The 18,540-nt window shown below is 42.6% G+C and overlaps 1 protein-coding gene across 3 annotated transcripts in view; it reads left to right on the forward strand.

Annotated features, from left to right (window-relative positions):
• The window catches only part of Adarb2 (adenosine deaminase RNA specific B2 (inactive)), a 646,431-nt gene that overhangs the window by 596,697 nt on the left and 31,194 nt on the right, over window positions 1-18,540 (forward strand). For all 3 annotated transcript variants that reach the window (XM_004662206.2, XM_045151500.1, XM_045151501.1), the window contains 3 exons: window positions 507-675; window positions 4,178-4,329; window positions 12,531-12,699. In XM_004662206.2, the coding sequence (XP_004662263.1) occupies window positions 507-675; window positions 4,178-4,329; window positions 12,531-12,699 (490 nt within the window). The remainder of the gene's footprint in view (window positions 1-506; window positions 676-4,177; window positions 4,330-12,530; window positions 12,700-18,540) is intronic.

Consider the following 18,540-nt stretch of genomic DNA (forward strand, 5'->3'; position numbering starts at 1 on the left):
TACACAGATACCAAGAGTATAACAAATTATATCATATTTATTACTTTTTCACAATTGTTACAAAATGCCCAGAACATTGTAGAGGGAGAAATTATTTGCTTTGCTCATGGCGTCAGATTTTCAGTACATCCTGATGGGGAGGGCATCACAGAGTAGAGCACCCCAGATTAGAAAGCAGGAAGAAGGGGAATATACAAGCTCTGCTTCCTTTCACCTTTTATTCCCTGTAGGGCTCCAGCTCAAGAAATGGTGCCATCCATATTCAAAGTAGGTCTTCACCCATCAGTTTATCCTTTTTGGAATCTCCCTCACAGTCACCCTGAGGGATGCCTCAACAGTGTCTTAGGTGATTCTAAATCTAATCAAGTTGACAATGAAAACTGACCATCACATATGCCACACATATTATCCTGGTAAACATCAAGGCTATGTAATGGATATCCTGGCAGCAAAATGTGAGGGAGAGTGAAGCCCAAGCTGTGCTAACCATCTTCTATGTCCCCTAGGCTTGGACACCAGACAAGCTCAGGTCATCGTCCTGTCCTCTGGGACCAAGTGCATCAGTGGTGAACACATCAGTGACCAAGGACTGGTTGTCAATGACTGCCATGCTGAGATTCTAGCCAGACGGGCATTTCTTCACTTTCTCTATGCACAACTGGAGCTGCACTTGAGGTAACAGGCCCCCTTGCATGGGCTGGACTAGGTCGGGCTCTAAATCTTATAGGTGTGCTGGCACACCTGGCTGGTTAGAAGCCAAGCAATGGAAAGTGGGGGCTCACAACCAGATTGGAGCATGCTATTCCTTTATCCTGGCAGATCTCATATACAGCAAGTGCAACTGTGCACTACAAAGCATCTATTTTTATTGATGTGAGCATCCTTTGAGTGCCGTGAAGGCAGCAAAGCACTAAATCACCAGACATCCTCTGCACTAGCCACCATCTCTCTCTTTGGGAAACAGCCTGTTGACCTACAAGTTTCACACACACACACACCTACACATGCACAGGGACACACCCTGTCACAGCTTATGTCATTTGATTATTTTTCAATTAAACCATCCAAAAGTTCACTGAAGCATCCCACTAACATTAGCTTCGTTTCAGGTGCCTCTGGAGCCATCCACACCACAGGACCTGGCAGTCTCTGCACTTCACATGCTATCCACTTTTAGTCAGTGATTTTTTTCCAGCTACTACTCAAATTCTAAATGCTAATGGGGTGAAGAGACAATCCAGTTCTAGGACCAGCTGTAAAGCACATAAGTTTTCTCCCAAAAGAAAAGGTCGTACAGGGAGGGGATAGGAAATAGAGGGGGAAGACAAAGAAGGGAAGGTAACTTAGTAGAAGAGATAGAAAGAACAATGGAAAGGGAGAATAGGAACAAAACAGTGAATTCACTGTCTCATGGGAGATGGGACCCTTTGCTTTCTCTGGGATCATAATTATGTTGATTAAATTGAGAGAGTGTTCAGTGGCAATTTGAGATGACTTGAATCAATATACTTGCTCTCTGGTAAACTTTCATTTCAGCCATGGAAAGGTGCCAAGTTGAAGTTGACATCTCTGTTCAATTTTGACAAAATTGTGTACACTTCAAACAGGGCTCACAGTTTGGTATTTCTACAGTGGAGAGAATATCTCTCTTCCCTTGTTAAAGCTGGTTTTGCAAGAATTTTTCAGTAAAGAAAATTTCTTATAGAGCTCAGCATTTTTCTTAAAACTAGCCAGAGTCATCTCTCAGATGCCAGGCTCATAGATGGGCTATAATTTTACTCCCTATCCCTAGGCCTCATCTCAAGTGATAAACTCAGGTTCCACTAAACAAGTGTCAGGCAAGCTGCTCCTGCAAATGACACAGGGGCCAGTTTGACACAGGTGCTCAGAACCTTCTATCCCCTATTCTGTGAATGAGTTCACCATATCCTGGCCTCAGTTTTCTCCACATTCCCACACTCCCAAATGTGTTCCATTCTCTAGACTTCTAAGTATAGTAATCAAGCATCATGATTAAAGTAGTCAGTGATGACCTTTAAGAAGTTACTTGTTTTCTGACTCCATCTATATATGCATTTTAATAACAGTGTTTTGAAGCAAAAAGGTCCTAAGAAATGTTCTCCAGTGCTGGAACTGCTGAGGCTCTCATGGGAGCCATCTGGAAGATGCAAGCTGTCACTGAGTTGGTATCCTCTCCAAGAGGCATTAAACATAAGCTGAAACACAGGTTAGATTTGAGCACATGATATCTCAGACACATTCCTCCACTGATCAATTTAGTCTCAGTGATTTTATTGCTAGGAGTCTTTGCCAGAATCTGCATCTTCCTGCATCTTCCAGCTGCCCTTTCTTATCCTTTGAAGTGGGGTTCCTCAAACCCACTAATAATAAGCTCCCAGGGGGACTTTAGCTAGTGACTCATTCACACACACAGCATGTAAAAAAAAAGCACACAAAGGGAGAAGGGCCCAAATATATGCCAAACAGACTCAAATAAAAGCAATACCTTAATACACTCAATTAATTTTTATCTGAGCCTCTGAGCAGTGCACAGCAGCATGATATATTACCACATCAGTTCCAGGAGGCCTGCTGAGGGGTTGAACGGAGGAGAAGGGAAATGGAAATCTCTCATAATGCAGAGAAGGATTTTTCCTGAATATCCAACTGCTTGATTGGAAATGATTCTAAGTGCCTCTATCTCCTGCTTGTGTCACTGAAGGCAATCCAGCCAACTTGTGCCCAGAATTGGCTGCATGCTCAAGTGCTGCACAACCAGCTGGGAGAGAGTCAAAAACAGTCACACCCTATTCCTGTCCTGCATAGGGATACCAACCATGGCTCTAAAATGACAATAAGAGCCAGAGAGGTTTGCACTGGGATGTGGCTGGCTCTGCACTGGGCAACCCAGACTGGGTACATTTGCTCCCAGGGCATCTGGGAAGGGATTGTTTGGACAAACGAAGGGCAGGTGGTAGCAGTGGAGCTGGTAGGAGCCTCAAGGGTTTCCTGGGGAGACAATGTCTGTTCTGCTGCCTGTGAAATCTCAGGGCCTTGCTATACAGAATCCATCACCAATGGGGCAGAACATGTCGAAACAGCAAGACTGGTAGAAAGTAGATTGCAAGAGAGCAGATGCCAGGAAAGGAAATGAATCTAGTTGTTCAACAGTCACTGCAGGGTCTCCCCTAAGGAGGCAGGGCTGCTCAAATTTGGGGTCAAGGATTACAAGGCAAGTTTTTGAGGAGTAAAAGGTATGCATGGGCCTAAGATTAGGAAGCTTGTTTTCTGTTTTGTTTTTGTTTTTGTTTTTGTTTTCATACCTATTTGGATCCTAGTTGGATTCAGAAAGAGATCCTTCACTACTTCCACTGTCTGCCGGTGGCCATACACAAGCCCTGTTTAAAGTCCGTTTCCCCAGGCTAGAGAGATTACTTAGTTGTTAAGGCACTTACCTGTGAAGCCTAAGGACCTTGGTTCAATTGCCCAGTACCCTCATAAGCCAGAGGCACAAGATGGTGCATGCGCCTGGAGTTCGTTTGCAGTGGCTAGAGGCCCTGGTGTGCCCATTCTCTCTCTTTCTATCTGCCTCTTTCTCTCTCTCATAAATAAAAAAATAAATAAAGTCTCTTTACCCTCCACTGGCCACACAGGTGCCTACTAAAGACTATGTCTAATCAGAAAGGCACCACAACATTCTACAATAAAGTTTTGCAAATCCATAGCATTGTCTTTATAAGTGACATATTCTAGCTTGTCAAAGATAAACCGAAATTTAAACACTAAGAGATGGTAGGAATAAAAGGATTTCTGTTTGTTTTCAACTGGTTTCATTACAACCATCCCCAAAGTAGTCATGCAAGGGAAAACACCGTGTGGGGAGGTAGGGGTGTAAAAGGTTAACAACAAGGAACAAGTAACTAACTCTATAAAGAAGAGCCAAAGTACCCAAGTGGTTGAAACAATTCTGTTTTGGTTTATTACAAATTACCCATCTTGAGCAGGGTGTGGTGGTGCATGCCTTTAATCCTAGCACTTGGGAGGCAGAGGTAGGAGGATAGCCATCAGTTCAAGGCCACCCTGAGACTACAGAGTGAATTCCAGATCAACCTGGGCTAGAGTGAGACCCTACCTCAAAAAACAAAAAAAATTACCCATCTTTTCTTTGTGTCCCTAGCAAGCATCGTGAGGACTCGGAGAGATCTATATTTGTGCACTTAAAGGAGGGAGGCTACAGGCTGCGAGAAAACATCCTTTTCCATCTCTATGTGAGCACGTCCCCCTGTGGAGATGCAAGACTCAACTCTCCCTATGAAATCACCACTGACAGTAAGAGACGACATATTTGCCTTTTGTCAACAAATGTGGCCAGGCTAGACTCCCCCTACCCCTACCCCACCAGACTCTATCCCAAGCATCTTGTGTATGGTGTAGCCTCAGCGCTAAGATGCTGGAAGTTAATCACAGTTACAATTAACTACATTATCATACCTCCAAATCTCAGTCTAAAATATCCAGATCATGGGCAGAAAAGTACTTAGAGGTCTAAAATTACCTATTTAATTGCTATAGTTTTCTGCTTTGTTTTAATAGGGCAGACAGTCCCTATATCCCAAGCTGGAAAATGGAATGAGGGACAAAGCAAGTGAGAATTACATGGAGGGAGAGCAAATTTGAAGAGGTTCCTCTTGCCTTGGTTGGCAACTTTGGAGAGGAAAAAAAAAAAAAAACAACTCAGCTTTTGTAACAAAGCCAGGTGCCAATGAGGCCTTGGAAAAATTCAGCTCCAATTAACTCCAAAGTTTCATTGCTGGCTCCTTCAGCAGGACCTCCACTTCCCAGTCACCTCCACCACCAGAGAACGGAGGTACTATGTGTGACAGGGATGGAGGTTCTGTGTAGGTCTCCACTTTGGTGCCATTGCTGCCTCCAAAATAAGAAATTCCAAGGGCTCACACCTGAAATTCTATTATCATTATGTATACATCTTGCACCTACATGTATGTATACCACACACACACTTCCAAACTCTTTCTAGAAGCATTATGTGATGGTTAATTTTAGTTGTCAACTTGATGACATTAAGAGATCCAAATCTACCTCATCAAAGGATTAACCCCCTGATGTCATCATACTATGATGGCAGGCATTATTAGGAAGAGGGAAAAGTAAGAGGCAGGACATTTGCAGGAAGCAAGTCATTAATGATCAGTCCTTGAGGCTATATCTTGCTTTTTTCCTTTCTCATCTTGCTGCTCTCTGTCTCCTAGCAGCCATAAAGTGAACTGCTCTGCATTAGCCTCCATCCTCACCATGATGAGCTGACATGTCTGAAAGCATGAGCCAGAATAAATCCTCTTTTGAGTTGTTTCTGTGAGGCATTTTGTCACAGAGACACAAAAGTAAATAACAGCGGTTGAGAGAAATCTTCTGAAGTAGACAATGAAATTAAACAAATCATAGTTATTATCTTGAGTTTTTCATTCCAACTAAACAAAATAAAAATATTTTAGACAAAGTAAAAGTAATGCATGCACATGATGAAGGATCTGATCCTAACAGTTGCTGAGCCATCAAGTATGGTCTGTGCTGAGAGAAAATCTCTAGAACAAACACAGTACACAATGTTATTAAAGGTTTAGTTCTGGCCTTCACATTTTCCTTGTATGGAAGACTATCCTTGTGTTGTAATCATGAAAGTCAGAAAAAAAAATCATTTATTGAGTGTCTGCCATATTTTAGGCTTGTGTAGAAGAACTTTACCAAAGATAAATAAGTATGAGGGCAGTGTTTTTTAATACTACATGCATTAGTTTATTTCTTTAACCCTCAAGTTAGATGCTGGTCTACAGAAATTCCTTGTCCTTTTGTCAGCATTCCTCTAACCCCATCATTTTCCCCTTTGGGAAGAGTGATGCAATTCTAAGAGATTTTCACATCCTTGGAAGGCAAATGAGAGAATCAAAATGAATTGAGAATCAGGAAAGGAAACCCGCCAGCTAAAGATATGGCTAAATCAGCATTTTGCTTGTCTCACAAGCAAGAGGATTTGTGCTGGGTTCCATATCCAGGGATCGTTGTTGCATGTGGCAGCATGGGCATGTACACCCAGAGCTAGGGCAGCAGAACCAGCCAGTCTAGCTAACTGGTGAGCTCTAGGCCTGTACAACATTCCCGAGGATGACACCTGAGGCTGCTCTCTGGCCTCCATTCACATGTGCGCGTGCAGCACACAAACACACACACACACACACACACACACACACACACACACACATGAGAAAAGAAAAGGTAACACACTAGCTGTCAGAAAACCTTATAGGAGTTGCTCCCAGGAGAGCAAGAGGGCTAAGATGGGACTGGGGTACCATGGTATGATAGTAGCCACAGTCCTCCCTTAAGGGAAGGGGCACGATGTAAGCCATGTGAGATCACATAGATCACGGTTTATCTAGTGTGAAGTTTTTAGAAAGACCAAAAGAAAGAAGAGGAAAGAAACCATAGATCTAATCTATTTTTCTTAAAATGTCCATCATTCTTGATCTACATGACAATGATTTTCCCTAGAAAATTGTAAAATTTGATACATTTCCCAACAGTCCTATGAAGTATTTGGGGTTAGCACTAATTTACCCAGCTTCCTCCTTGGCCCATGAATCCCCAGCAGGAGTTAGGGGAGGGCTGAATGAGGACCACAGAAACCTCCGGCCATGCCTGAGACAGCCCAGTCCCCTGTGGGGACAGTTCTGGCTCATTGGGCTTCCCATGTCTCTGTACATCAGGCACCAACTGTGGCTTCTCCAACCCTCAGTTCTAACTAGCAATGTCAGTGGTTTAGAAAAACAAAGAAATGCATTCTCAGAGGCCCCCTGAGGTTCACTTCCAGACACAGATGTCTTTTATTTCATGGTGCTTTTAAGAAGTGTCAGGTGCTGGTAGGAGGAAAAAATAAAACACTTCCCTCCCATTTTTGTTATAGATATACTAAGCAAAAGGAAAATGCTACTGACTGCATGCCTCTAATTTAGGCCGGCATCTCCCTACTCTCCCCACCCAGGGAATGTGGAGAAGGCAGCACTAGCAAGGTTGCAAAGTTGACTTGGCAGCCAAATGGCATGCATCATTTTCCCCTCATCACTCCATAAGGGCAAGAAAAGCAAAATGCCTGCTGTTCTCCACTTGTAAGGAGCCTGCAGAGAGACTGCTCAGCATCTTTCATACCTCGTGGGAAAGCAGGATCTCTCAGGAGCAGCTTCTTCAATTCCCACCTTACAGAAATTCTCTAAGCTCCACTTTTTTTTTTGTTTTTCAATACAGTGTCTTATTCTAGTAGAGGCTGACCTGGAACTCACTCTGTAGTCTCAGGGTGGCCTCAAGCTCATGGCAATCCTCCTACCTCTGCTTCCCAAGTGCTGGGATTAAAGGTGTGTGCACCACCACACCCAACTAAGCACCACTTTTTAGCCCTGCCTGCTGCTTTCTCCTATAGTGACTTGTGCTGCTACTCTTTAAGGAAGATGGGACTGCTGGATACTAGAATGCTAGTGGCTGGGCCTTTGCTTTGAGAGGAGCTTTCCAGGGCTCATGAGGAAGCAAAGTCAATGATGACAAGACCCCTGTAGGTAGATTTTCAGAAACAGAGAAAACTTAACTCTAGTCCCAGAGGTTAGCAGCTAGCACCATTTAATCCATACAAGTTAACCTGCAGAAACTGCAGCCTCACTGCATCACCAACTCAGAGCACATGCTCCTAAATGAAGGCCTGGGAACCATCTTTTCTAGCCCTAAAGGTCAGTGTAGTGTCATTTTACTCACAAACTCAGAGACTAAAGAGCACAGGTATGCTCAGCCCATTTCACAGAGCTCTTCAGTGGAGATCTAAGAGGCTCATCCTAAGGCAAAGGAATCTCTAGACTAGAATTTTTGGTCTTCCCAAGGTTCTCTGTAATCCTGACCCACTCAGAATAGTGTCCTGCTTAGGTCTGAACATTGGGGCTCTTTTTCCTTTTCTCACTCCCTCATTTTGTCTGCATAGAACTATTATGCATCTCCTCATGGGGCCAGCAGCATGCCAACATTTTTCTCTCTCCCTCTATTTCTCTTTCTCTCTTTCTTGCATATATACACATGCATAAGCGTACAAACACATGCACACGGAGATAGATGTGCAAGCCAACGTAAACACTCAACAGGTTGTTATGCATCAGAATCTCCAAAATAAACTATAACATGACTGAGTCTAAGAGAACTCTGGAAACTTGAACAAGTAGCCTACATTGTTCCCTTCCCTTCTATAAATGCAAAGATACAGAGAAGAGCAACATAAGACAATTCCCCAGATGATGTTGTTGCTGCTGCTGTTGTTGAGACCAGTCTCATGTAGCCCAGACTGTTGCCAAGGATGACCTTGAATTTCTTGCCCTCCTGCCTCCACCTCTCAAGTGCTGGGATTATAGGCATGCACCACCACTGAGCTAAATTTATGCAGTCCTAGGATGGAACCCACCAGAGCTTCTTGCATGGTAAACAAGCACTCTAGCAAATTAGCTACAGCCCTAGCTCTCTCTGAGTTTTAAGCCATCATTAAAGCAAGTACCATATAATCAGAAGAACCGTGAAAGAACCAAGCCTAACATGGAATCTCAAGAAGCATATTGCCAGTTCTCCACCCTGAGCAGAGTGAGTTCCTTCTACCCCAAACTTTTCTGACCTTACAGCTCAGTATATTTCATGAGATTCCCAAGCCCTATCATCAAAATACACAGAACTATCCTAACTCTCTGAGGCCACATTCAAGGCACAGAGTGTAAGGAGAAACATTAGGATCTTGGCATTGCCATCAAGCCTTGCTTCCCTGGTATGTGTGGCTAGAAAAATTCTATATTCTCCAGTTTTATTTTACATTAAATCACTCATCTGAACAGATCAAATAATGTCTCATCCCTGGAGTTTTTAAATATGGCTAAATGGCAGTTGGCCCATGATGTTTTAGCAAATATATTATCTGCAAGCTTAGGAACTTACTAGATTCCATTGTTTCCATTCTTGGTTTATTTATTGGGTCATCTGAAAAGTTTTACAAAACCTGGGTTCCTGCCAGACTCCCTTTGGCTCAGGCTCGGATTACTAAAAATGCATCAGTTAGATTTTAAATCACTATTGTTAAGCCTCCTTAAATTGTCCCCTGTACAGTTTGGGCATTTATTTCTTGCTAGCACAGTGGGGAGGACTACAAGGAGAACCAGTGTGGCAGAGTACCTGCCAAGGCCAGGCCCAGCTCTGCAGCTCACAGCATGGTGCACTGCACACATCAGGAAGAGGCAAACTGCTTCAGCAATAGCATCTGTAGAATGAGTTTTCTGGTCTTATACAAGCCAGAGCCACCGCATTCATCTTGGTAACTCAAACAAAACTGTTAAATCCTCCTGGACCTAGACATGCCAACATGAAGACAAGTGCTAAAAAACACTTCTTCACACAACCAGGGATATATACTGTGTCCACAAAGGAGGAATGACACTCCCTCCAGCCTCAAGGAGGACGATCTCATTCCACAGTGGTTTTGGAGGCCGAGTCTAGAAGAAGGCCTGTCTGGTAAGATCTAAATGTAAGATAAGAATATAAAAACTCACAGCACCTCACTGTGGCTAAGAAACTTTGGTCCGCCTCCCAAATTGCCAGCAAACTCAGTATAGATCTCTCTGTTGGCAGGTTTCTGTTTATCACATTTACTTCACAAATCCCTCTGTCATGACATGGCTTAAAAAGTAACTTCATTCTTACTGTCATTCTCCAAGAATTTTACCCATTAACGTCTTTGGTATACCTTTATAAGATGTCATCTACATACCAGGATTATATCATAAATGTGTCTAGAAATTTATGCTAATTGCTTAGTATGCCCATTTATTGTATAACCAGAAGGCCATAGTAAATCATTGAATCTAAAACACAACTCAAGACCCTATCTTTAAAGTTCCTTCTGAGTTACAGAAACAAGTGTTATACAATCATTTTCATATATTATGGGGTAATGAATTTTAATAGACTCATCATGCATCATCACATAAGACAAAGGTCACCTACATGACCATGTGGTAGCTATTACAGGTTTGGTTATTATAACAAATAACTGGCTACCTCAGAAATATACTTTCTAGTATATACTACTTGAAGATAGTTTGAAATAAATTTTAAAATTCAGTGTTTAAAAATATTTTGTTCCTTTCTTATACTTTTGGTCTTTCTCTCACACCACACACATACACATTACATCATTGTAGCAACCATGCATCACTTTTTAGATAAATCATTGGCTTCTGGTGGAGCTGATTTATTTAATTGTCATGAGTTACCACCCCTTTTGTTTCTCCCCTAAAAATTAAATCTTCACTTGAACTGTTTTCTAAGGCATACTAATTTACCTACCCATCATCCAAAAAAACAAGGATTTTCAATCAGTAGACACAACAATGTCTGATGACCTGGGTGATCAGAATTGAACTATAATGTTCTTACGGAGTTGGGGGAATTGACAGGTACATGGCAGGCAGAGTTTTAACCCTGTTTATCACCACTACCTCATGCACACAGTAAGCCCCATGTAGATTATTTAAGGCCAGTTCACTCACTTGAAGTTGTGGTTGTATTAGCATTTCATTCTACTTGAAATGACATTTTCAACTACTACCTGCCTCTTGCAATTAGCCAAGAAAGAGAAAAAGCCAGAAGAAATGGGTTGAAGGAGTTTACCAGCTCTCCAACTCACCACAGGACCAAGCAAATTTAGCAGGGAGCGCGCTAGAGTAAGGCAGCAGGGACTCATGACCTACAAAAAATGTTTTCAGAGCCGGGCGTGGTGGCGCACATCTTTAATCCCAGCACTTGAGAGGCAAAGGTAGGAGGATTGCTGTGAGTTCAAGGCCACCCTAAGACTACATAGTGAATTCCAGGTCAGCCTGGGCTAGAGTGAGACCCTACCTAGAAAAAAATCCTATATATATATGGTTTATATGTATATATATTTTTTCAGGAGCATCTCACACACTTGGCCCCTGAAGTGAAATTAATCTAATTTAAAAGCTTTGAGTTGACTCCTAGAAACCACTGTAACTCAAACCAGGCTTCCTTATTTCTTGACATTAACATATGCTAAAACTTTAGAAAGACTTTACAATGAAATGGGCAACTTTTGAAACCTGTAAAATGATACAGACACTCATGTTCTTTGGAGAGCATAATGGCACCATAACTGACAGAACCAGAGAGACAGAGGATATATTTCCTTAGAATCTACCTCTCAATAGGAGAAGAAAGCCCCTTACCTTTTGGTAACATGTAGAGGTTGTGAGGTGTACTGATTCCTACACTTCTGATGCTATTTGCAGAGAAGCTGATGCTGGAAAACACCTCACCTGCATCATGTAAAAATCCAGGTCAAACCCAAGTTTGCTCAAGCATTTTTGAGTAACATGAACTACACCATTATCATAACCACTGACATCACATAATCACAATTACCACCATCATAATCAACACTGTTGTCACCATTATTTTCACAATCATCATTGCCATCTCCACCCCTGTTATTTCTGCAACCATCACCACTACCAATGGAAGTATCAGCATGACTACATCACCTCCAGGGTCACCATCATCTTCACTACCACCACATCATCCAATTTCCAGCACCATTTAAAGCTGTGGGGGTGGGGTAGTTTCACTCTACCTGAGGAAGGTTGTTTATTGCACCCATCCAGACTCTATTTTTCTCTGTGGTTCTTCCTTCCATGGTTGACTCACAGATAAGCCCAAATTAAATCACATAGGATTTCTGGTTGTCAAGGAAGTAAAAAAAATGAGGAACCCTCAAAAGTTTATTTTCTCCAAGTATTATAGAAGCTTTTCATCCCAAAAGATAACTTTTGGCATGATGAATCTGTACTAAAAGAACTTTCACTTTTAGAACCATTAAGAAAGTATGCTAGAAATTATGGTGACCTCTGTGAGAAAGGACTCCTAAAACTCATGCCTACTATTCAGCATGTCAGTGAAAGTAAATAAAAACCTCCATTCATGCAACTTTTACAACTTCAAAACATACTTTAAAAAGCATTTATAGTCCTTCATATTAATATATATATATATTGGAATCACTGTGCTTTTTTTATATAGCATTTGTATGAAAAGCAGATAACTATTTTTTAGTGCAGTATAATCCAAACAATACAATACATAGAATCTTTTTAAAGAAAGAACATAAATATAAAGTTGTTCTTGCTCATGCTAGTTCATCAAATAATATGGGGTATATAGTATAGTGTTTGAGGTGGGTATATGTCAAGTAGGTTCTGGAAAGAAAGGAGGAGAGTCCAGGGCAGACACATGACAGACATGTAATAACCACCCTCAGGAGCTCATAATTTAGGGGTTAAGGAAAATCCATGTCTCATATAAATCTTGGGTTATCAGATGCATTCTCTCTGGAAAAGTACTCCCTCCATTTCTCACCACCATCTGTTCTTTCCTAGTAAACAGTTGCAAACACATCGTCAGGAAATTTCGAGGACACCTGCGCACCAAGATTGAGTCTGGGGAGGGAACAGTCCCTGTTCGGGGTTCCAGTGCAGTCCAAACATGGGATGGCATCCTGCTTGGGGAACAGCTAGTCACCATGTCCTGCACAGACAAGATTGCCAGGTAAGAACCCAGCCAGGCATCCTCTTCCAAAAGTCAGATGTGGTCCTCAATGGGAAAAGCAAAATTGTTCCCGGTCCTAGTACAGAGTGAGGTCAGAAAAGTGCAGTGCATGTCATCAGGAGGGAAGTTCCCTAAGACACAGTACCCTTTTGCAATGCCTTCTACATGTCATGCTCTTGAGGAAAATGCCTTGAGAAACAAATACCTAGCTTTTTAAGTTGTCAGTGCAAACATTCAAAACACTTGACTTATGCATTAGTTTCATTTTTGGTTATGATCCAGATTTCAATCAGTGATTTTCATAGTGGAAAAAAAGTACTGTCTTGAGTCTGCCATCTCTGAATGGGCTGATCCTTGTCAAAATAGCCACAAAACTAATTGAGAAGCAATGGCTTCTCATTGGGCTTTTCACTCCCATGCTCTTTACATGGTGGAGGATTCAAGATGCTGGTGAGATGGATCAGTCAGTAAATTACTTGTTTCACAAGCATGGATACCTGAGTTGAAACCCTAGACCCCATGGAACAAAGCTGGACATGATGGTACACACTTGTAATATTAGCACTGGGAAAGCAGAGACAGGCATCCCAGGGGTTCACTGGCCAGCAGGTAAAACCTAATTGGTGAGTTCTAGGCCAGTGAATGACTGTCTCGAGAATGGTGATTGAGCATGGTGGTACCCACCTTTAATCCCAGCTCTTGGAAACAGAGGTAGGAGAATCACTGTGAGTTTGAGGTCAGCCCTGGACTACAGAGTGAGTTCCAGGTCAGCCTGGGCTACAGTGAGACCCTACCTTGAAAAACACACACAAAAAAATTTTTTAAGGGTAGATGGTTCCTAAGGAATGATACTTCAGATTGTGCTCTGGCCTCTACACACATATATTTGTTCACTCTCCTGCACACAGTGCATGAACACACAGACGCGTGCACACACACACACACACACACACACACACACACACACACATCTAGAAGTCAAAAGCCTTCTATGCTGTTCTCAAAAATTGAAGTCTCTGGTGGAAAGATGGCTTAGCAGGTTATGTGCTTGCCTGTGAAGCTTAAGTACTCCAGTTTGAGGCTTGATTTCCCAGAACCCATGTTAGCCAGATGTACAAGGGGGTGCACATGTCTGGAGTTCACTTACAGTGGCTGGAGGCCCTGGCACGCCTATTCTCTCTCTCTCTCCCTCCCTCTTTCTCTCTCTGTCTCTCTCAAGTAAATAAATAAGAAAGAATAAAATATTTTTAAAAAAAAGAAGTCTCAGAGCCAAGCTAAACAGAAAGAGGAGGAAATTGCAGAAATAGCATCTCAGCTTCTGAAAAGTGCACCTTTTCAGTGGAAAGAGGCTCGAAGCTGGATGTGAGCCAACCTGTTCCCCTCAACCTCATCCTGATGCTCACACCCTACTTCCTGCCTCCTGCCCATCTCTATTCTGATGCCTCATAGATTCTTCTTTGGAAAATCATCACAGGGAATACTTTTAGGAGAAGGGCCAGTGCAAAATTTGAATTTACCAGAAAGAGCCATAAACTCCCAAGCCACCCCTGACCAAAACATAAGATGGTCATTAAAAATACAAAACTCTAGATTGAGAGGTAGGAGAACTGCTATGAATTCAAGGCCAGACTGGGACTATAGATTGAGTTCTAGGTCAGCCTGGGCTAGAGTGAGAGCCTACCTCAAAGAGAGGGAGAGGGAGAGAGGGAGAGAGAGAGAGAGAGAGAGAGAGAGAGAGAGGGAGGGAGGGAGGGAGGGAGGGAGGGAGGGAGGGAGGGAGGGAGAGAGGAAGGAAGGAAGGAAGGAAGGAAGGAAGGAAGGAAGGAAGGAAGGAAGGAAGGAAGGAAGAAACATAGAGTGAGTGCTGAATCTATTGATATGTACAATCTAATTTTATAATCTAAGTGAATTTATGTGTATAATCTAAGTTTATAATCTAAGTGAAAAGCAGAGCATCCTATCCTACCATATCCTGTAAACTAGTGCATGCCCCTAAATTTTAGGTGCGTACAACCTACAATCTATGAGCCACATGTGTCCCAAAATGCATATGAGTGCAGCCCAACACATGTATAGATAACAGTGTCATGTCACAATGTCAGAAGATAGGAACTCCCTGAAGTATGGATGTATTTGTGACTGAAAGTTGTCAGAAGGTGAGAGTAATGGTCTCACAAGATGTATGTGGACAGAGGCTAGGAAGGTGAAAGGGAAAATGAAGCCCAAGACCCCTAAGGAAAAAGACATCTTACAACCACAAAGTCCTCAGTTTTACCACTGCAGGATCTGGAGCACTGTGGAACTTTGAATCAAAGTCCCCCATAAACTTGTGTTCTTAGTGTTTGCTCCCCAACTTGTGGCATTTTGGGAGATGGAGCTTTGCTATAGAAGATATGTTAGTGGGATCAGGCTTTAGGGTGCTAGGGTCAGTTTCCCTGCCCATGGGAGCTCAGCTCACACTTGCTGCTTTCTGCCAGCTTCTGCAGCAAGGTGTGATGTCCAGCTTCTTCCACTTTACCATCTCTTCCCTGCTATCATGAAGCTTCCCCTTAAGACTACAAGCCAAAAATAAAGCCTTTGCTCCCATTAGCTGCTTTTGGTCAGGTGTTTTGTCCCAGAAATTGGAAAGTAACTGTAACAGGGAATTAAAGGTAAATTTGGCAAAGCTGTCACCCAGTTGAAATCCTGAAAGGTTTCCCCCATAGATCAAAGTCCTAAAAGCCTCAGACTGTGCCACTAGCAGCCACCCTGGACTGAGCACATCTTCTATGCTCAATAAATGTTTGTGAACCAACTGGATGAACCTATTATATTATAACCCCAAGAACTGATCCATTGGGTGTCTTTCACTATAGAGAGTGGAACGCTAAGCTGGAGGAGCAAGGGGGGGGGGTAAGTTCTGCTTGTGTTACAAGGAGGGGACATTAAGCAATGCTGAAACGCATGAAGCCCCATGAAACGTCGGCATTTTGGGTCCCCAGAAGGAAAAAGATGCGCCTCTGGGGGTTCCTCTGCCTTTGCCACAGGCAGCACGGCAAGTACTCTTACTCTCCTCTTTAAGGCTCCTGAAGCTACAGGAAAGAGAAAATATCCACCGCTGAGAACACTGATTCTAAATTCTCATGGGAAATTACCAAGTGGCTACAAAAAGAAAAAAAAAAAAAATAGTGTCATTTACGTCCCTGGCTTTCATTGCTCCTGGTGGAGCAGAGCAGGAAGATGGCCTAAATCAAAGCACTGGTTTGAGTATCAAAGGGAACAACCCAGCGTCGGAAAAGAGCTCATCTTTCAAAAGAAAATGAATTCCTCCTTTGCAATCTTTTCATCCATTCATGGAATAAAAGAAAAAAAGCAGCAATTTTCACTTTAAAAGAAATTTTCTTGGTTCCCTAAGATAGCGCAGGTTTCTAAATTAACTCTCTGACTCCCCAGAAAAATGAAGTAAATTAATGCTACTGAAATGAAATTTTGTTGTCACTGGGATCTTAAACATCAATAGATAGTAAATTAAACAGGGGCTACAAGGCATAGATTATACTGGTTGTTCGAATAGCTATTGATAGTAATGCTCAAAAGCTCTTTATAATAAAATCTCTGAAAAAAGCTAAAAGTCCACATAGCACTCCTTCTGGGGGTTTTCAAATGGTATCCTGCATGGAGAAAGAAGCAAGACTGTTGTTGTGGTTGTGGTTGTTGTTTTTTCTTACTGCTTCTGAGACAGGGTGGCCTCAAACTCACACCAATCCTCTACCTCAGCCTCCCAGGTATATGTTCTGTACTCATCTAGACCTTTTAAACAGAAAGTAAAAGTTTTGGGGAAATGTAATGCCCCAAGCTCTCACTGAATTTACCCAGGATTTAATCCCTCTGTTAGGTAGGACATAGTTCAGTGGTTTGGCTGTTCCTCCTCATCAGATCTGCATTTGTGGAGACAAGACAGGACAGAAGGACATGTTGCAGAAATGAGGATATGACCATACAGGGTCTTGAAGACGCCCCCTCACCCCTTTGCTCCATCCCCTCAAAGCCAACCTCCCTCCCTATCTGTTTCTATGCTTTGCTTTCTCTTCCATTTCTACTTGCTTTCTCTTTCTCTTTGTCTTTGTCTCTCTCTTTCTCTCTTTTTATTTGTCTCCTTTTGTCTCTATATCTCTCTCCCTAAATTTCTCTATATATCTCTGTCTCATCTCTCTCTGTATCTCTATCTCTCTATCTCCCTATCTCTCTGCTACCTGTTTGGCTCTATCTCTTCATCTCTGTCTCCTATCTGTGTTTCTCTCTCTCTCTTTTTTTTTTTAAATTTTATTTATTTATTTGAGAGCGACAGACACAGAGAGAAAGACAGATAGAGGGAGAGAGAGAGAATGGGCGCGCCAGGGCTTCCAGCCTCTGCAAACGAACTCCAGACGCGTGCGCCCCCTTGTGCATCTGGCTAACGTGGGACCTGGGGAACCGAGCCTCGAACCGGGGTCATTAGGCTTCACAGGCAAGCGCTTAACCGCTAAGCCATCTCTCCAGCCCGTGTGTTTCTCTCTTATGTCTAATTTCTCTCCCCTCCTCTCTTTCCCTATGTCTCTCTATCATTCTGTCTCTCCTTTTCTGTATGTGTCTGTAATGCTTTCATCTTTCTCCCTTTGTCTTTCCTTATATCTCTCTATATATTCCCCTGTCTCTTGTTCTGTGTCATTGTATCTGTCTCTTACCTTGCATCTTGTCTTCTCTCCTTCATCTCCCTCCCTGGCTGCACCATCTCATTTTTGCTCCACATATTCCCTAAACCAATGAGTTTCTGAGACTAATACTAGCAGCCATTAGCCTAGTATCTGTCTTGTCACCCAGTGTACTCTCATCCCCTGCCCAGCTGCAGGTTTATTCTCCTCAGATTCTGCCCCATCACCACCCCATCTCCTACCCTGAAATGGCAAGGAAGCTGCTGAATACTGGTGTGTGTGTGTGTGTGTGTGTGTGTGTGTGTGTGTGTGTGTGTGTGTGTGTGTGTCTAGGCTCTGACCTTCAAGGGATCATTGGTGCCACTTGATTTGCATGGTGTTTGTTACAGTGAGATGCGCATGATGGCCCCTGATAAAAAGTGCTTGTTGATAATGATGATGAGGACGGGGCAGTGGCGACCATGACAGTGGCAGAAATAATGTACCATCTTTAAACGGTCCTGTCTGGGTCAGGCAAAAGCAATTGGCATCAAAACAGTTCCTTTGGCATGGAAGTCCTTGTACCTCCCTATAGTCAGACCCTGAGCATAAGAATGCAGTTGCTGAGGCACCAGCTTATTTCAAAACAGAAGCACATTTGCCATTTTTGAGCAGGAACATATGTTATGTTAATGATTTAAGACCATAAGCATCTGTAACTTGCACTATTTGTACAAAGGCTTCACAAAAAGGTCATCTGATAATGTATGTGTTCATCTGTTTACCATCCTGTACAAAAACAAAAATTCAACCTAGTGCTTAAATAATGTTCAAAATAAAGGACATTTGCACACAAATACAGATGAAACATTCTAACTCAAGGAATTATTGACACTCAAGACTCTATGCCTCCAAGAACAAAAAGGCAGAGGGAGGAGTTACAATCTATAAAACAGTGGCAGTATATACTTGGCTATAGACTGCAATCCATGATGCACTATAGCCAGTGTTGCAGTCCAGTTCGCATTGCTGTTAGAAATCACCTAACCAAGAGCAGCTTCTGGGAAAAAGAGGTTTATTTGGCTTACAGGCTCGAGGGGAAGCTTCACGATGGCAGGGGAAAACGATGGCATGAGCAGAGGGTGGACATCACCCCCTGGCCAACATAAGGTGGAACACAGCAACAGGAGGG

This window comes from Jaculus jaculus, chromosome 6 (assembly GCF_020740685.1).
Source record: "Jaculus jaculus isolate mJacJac1 chromosome 6, mJacJac1.mat.Y.cur, whole genome shotgun sequence".
NCBI classification, from domain to species: Eukaryota; Metazoa; Chordata; class Mammalia; order Rodentia; family Dipodidae; genus Jaculus; species Jaculus jaculus.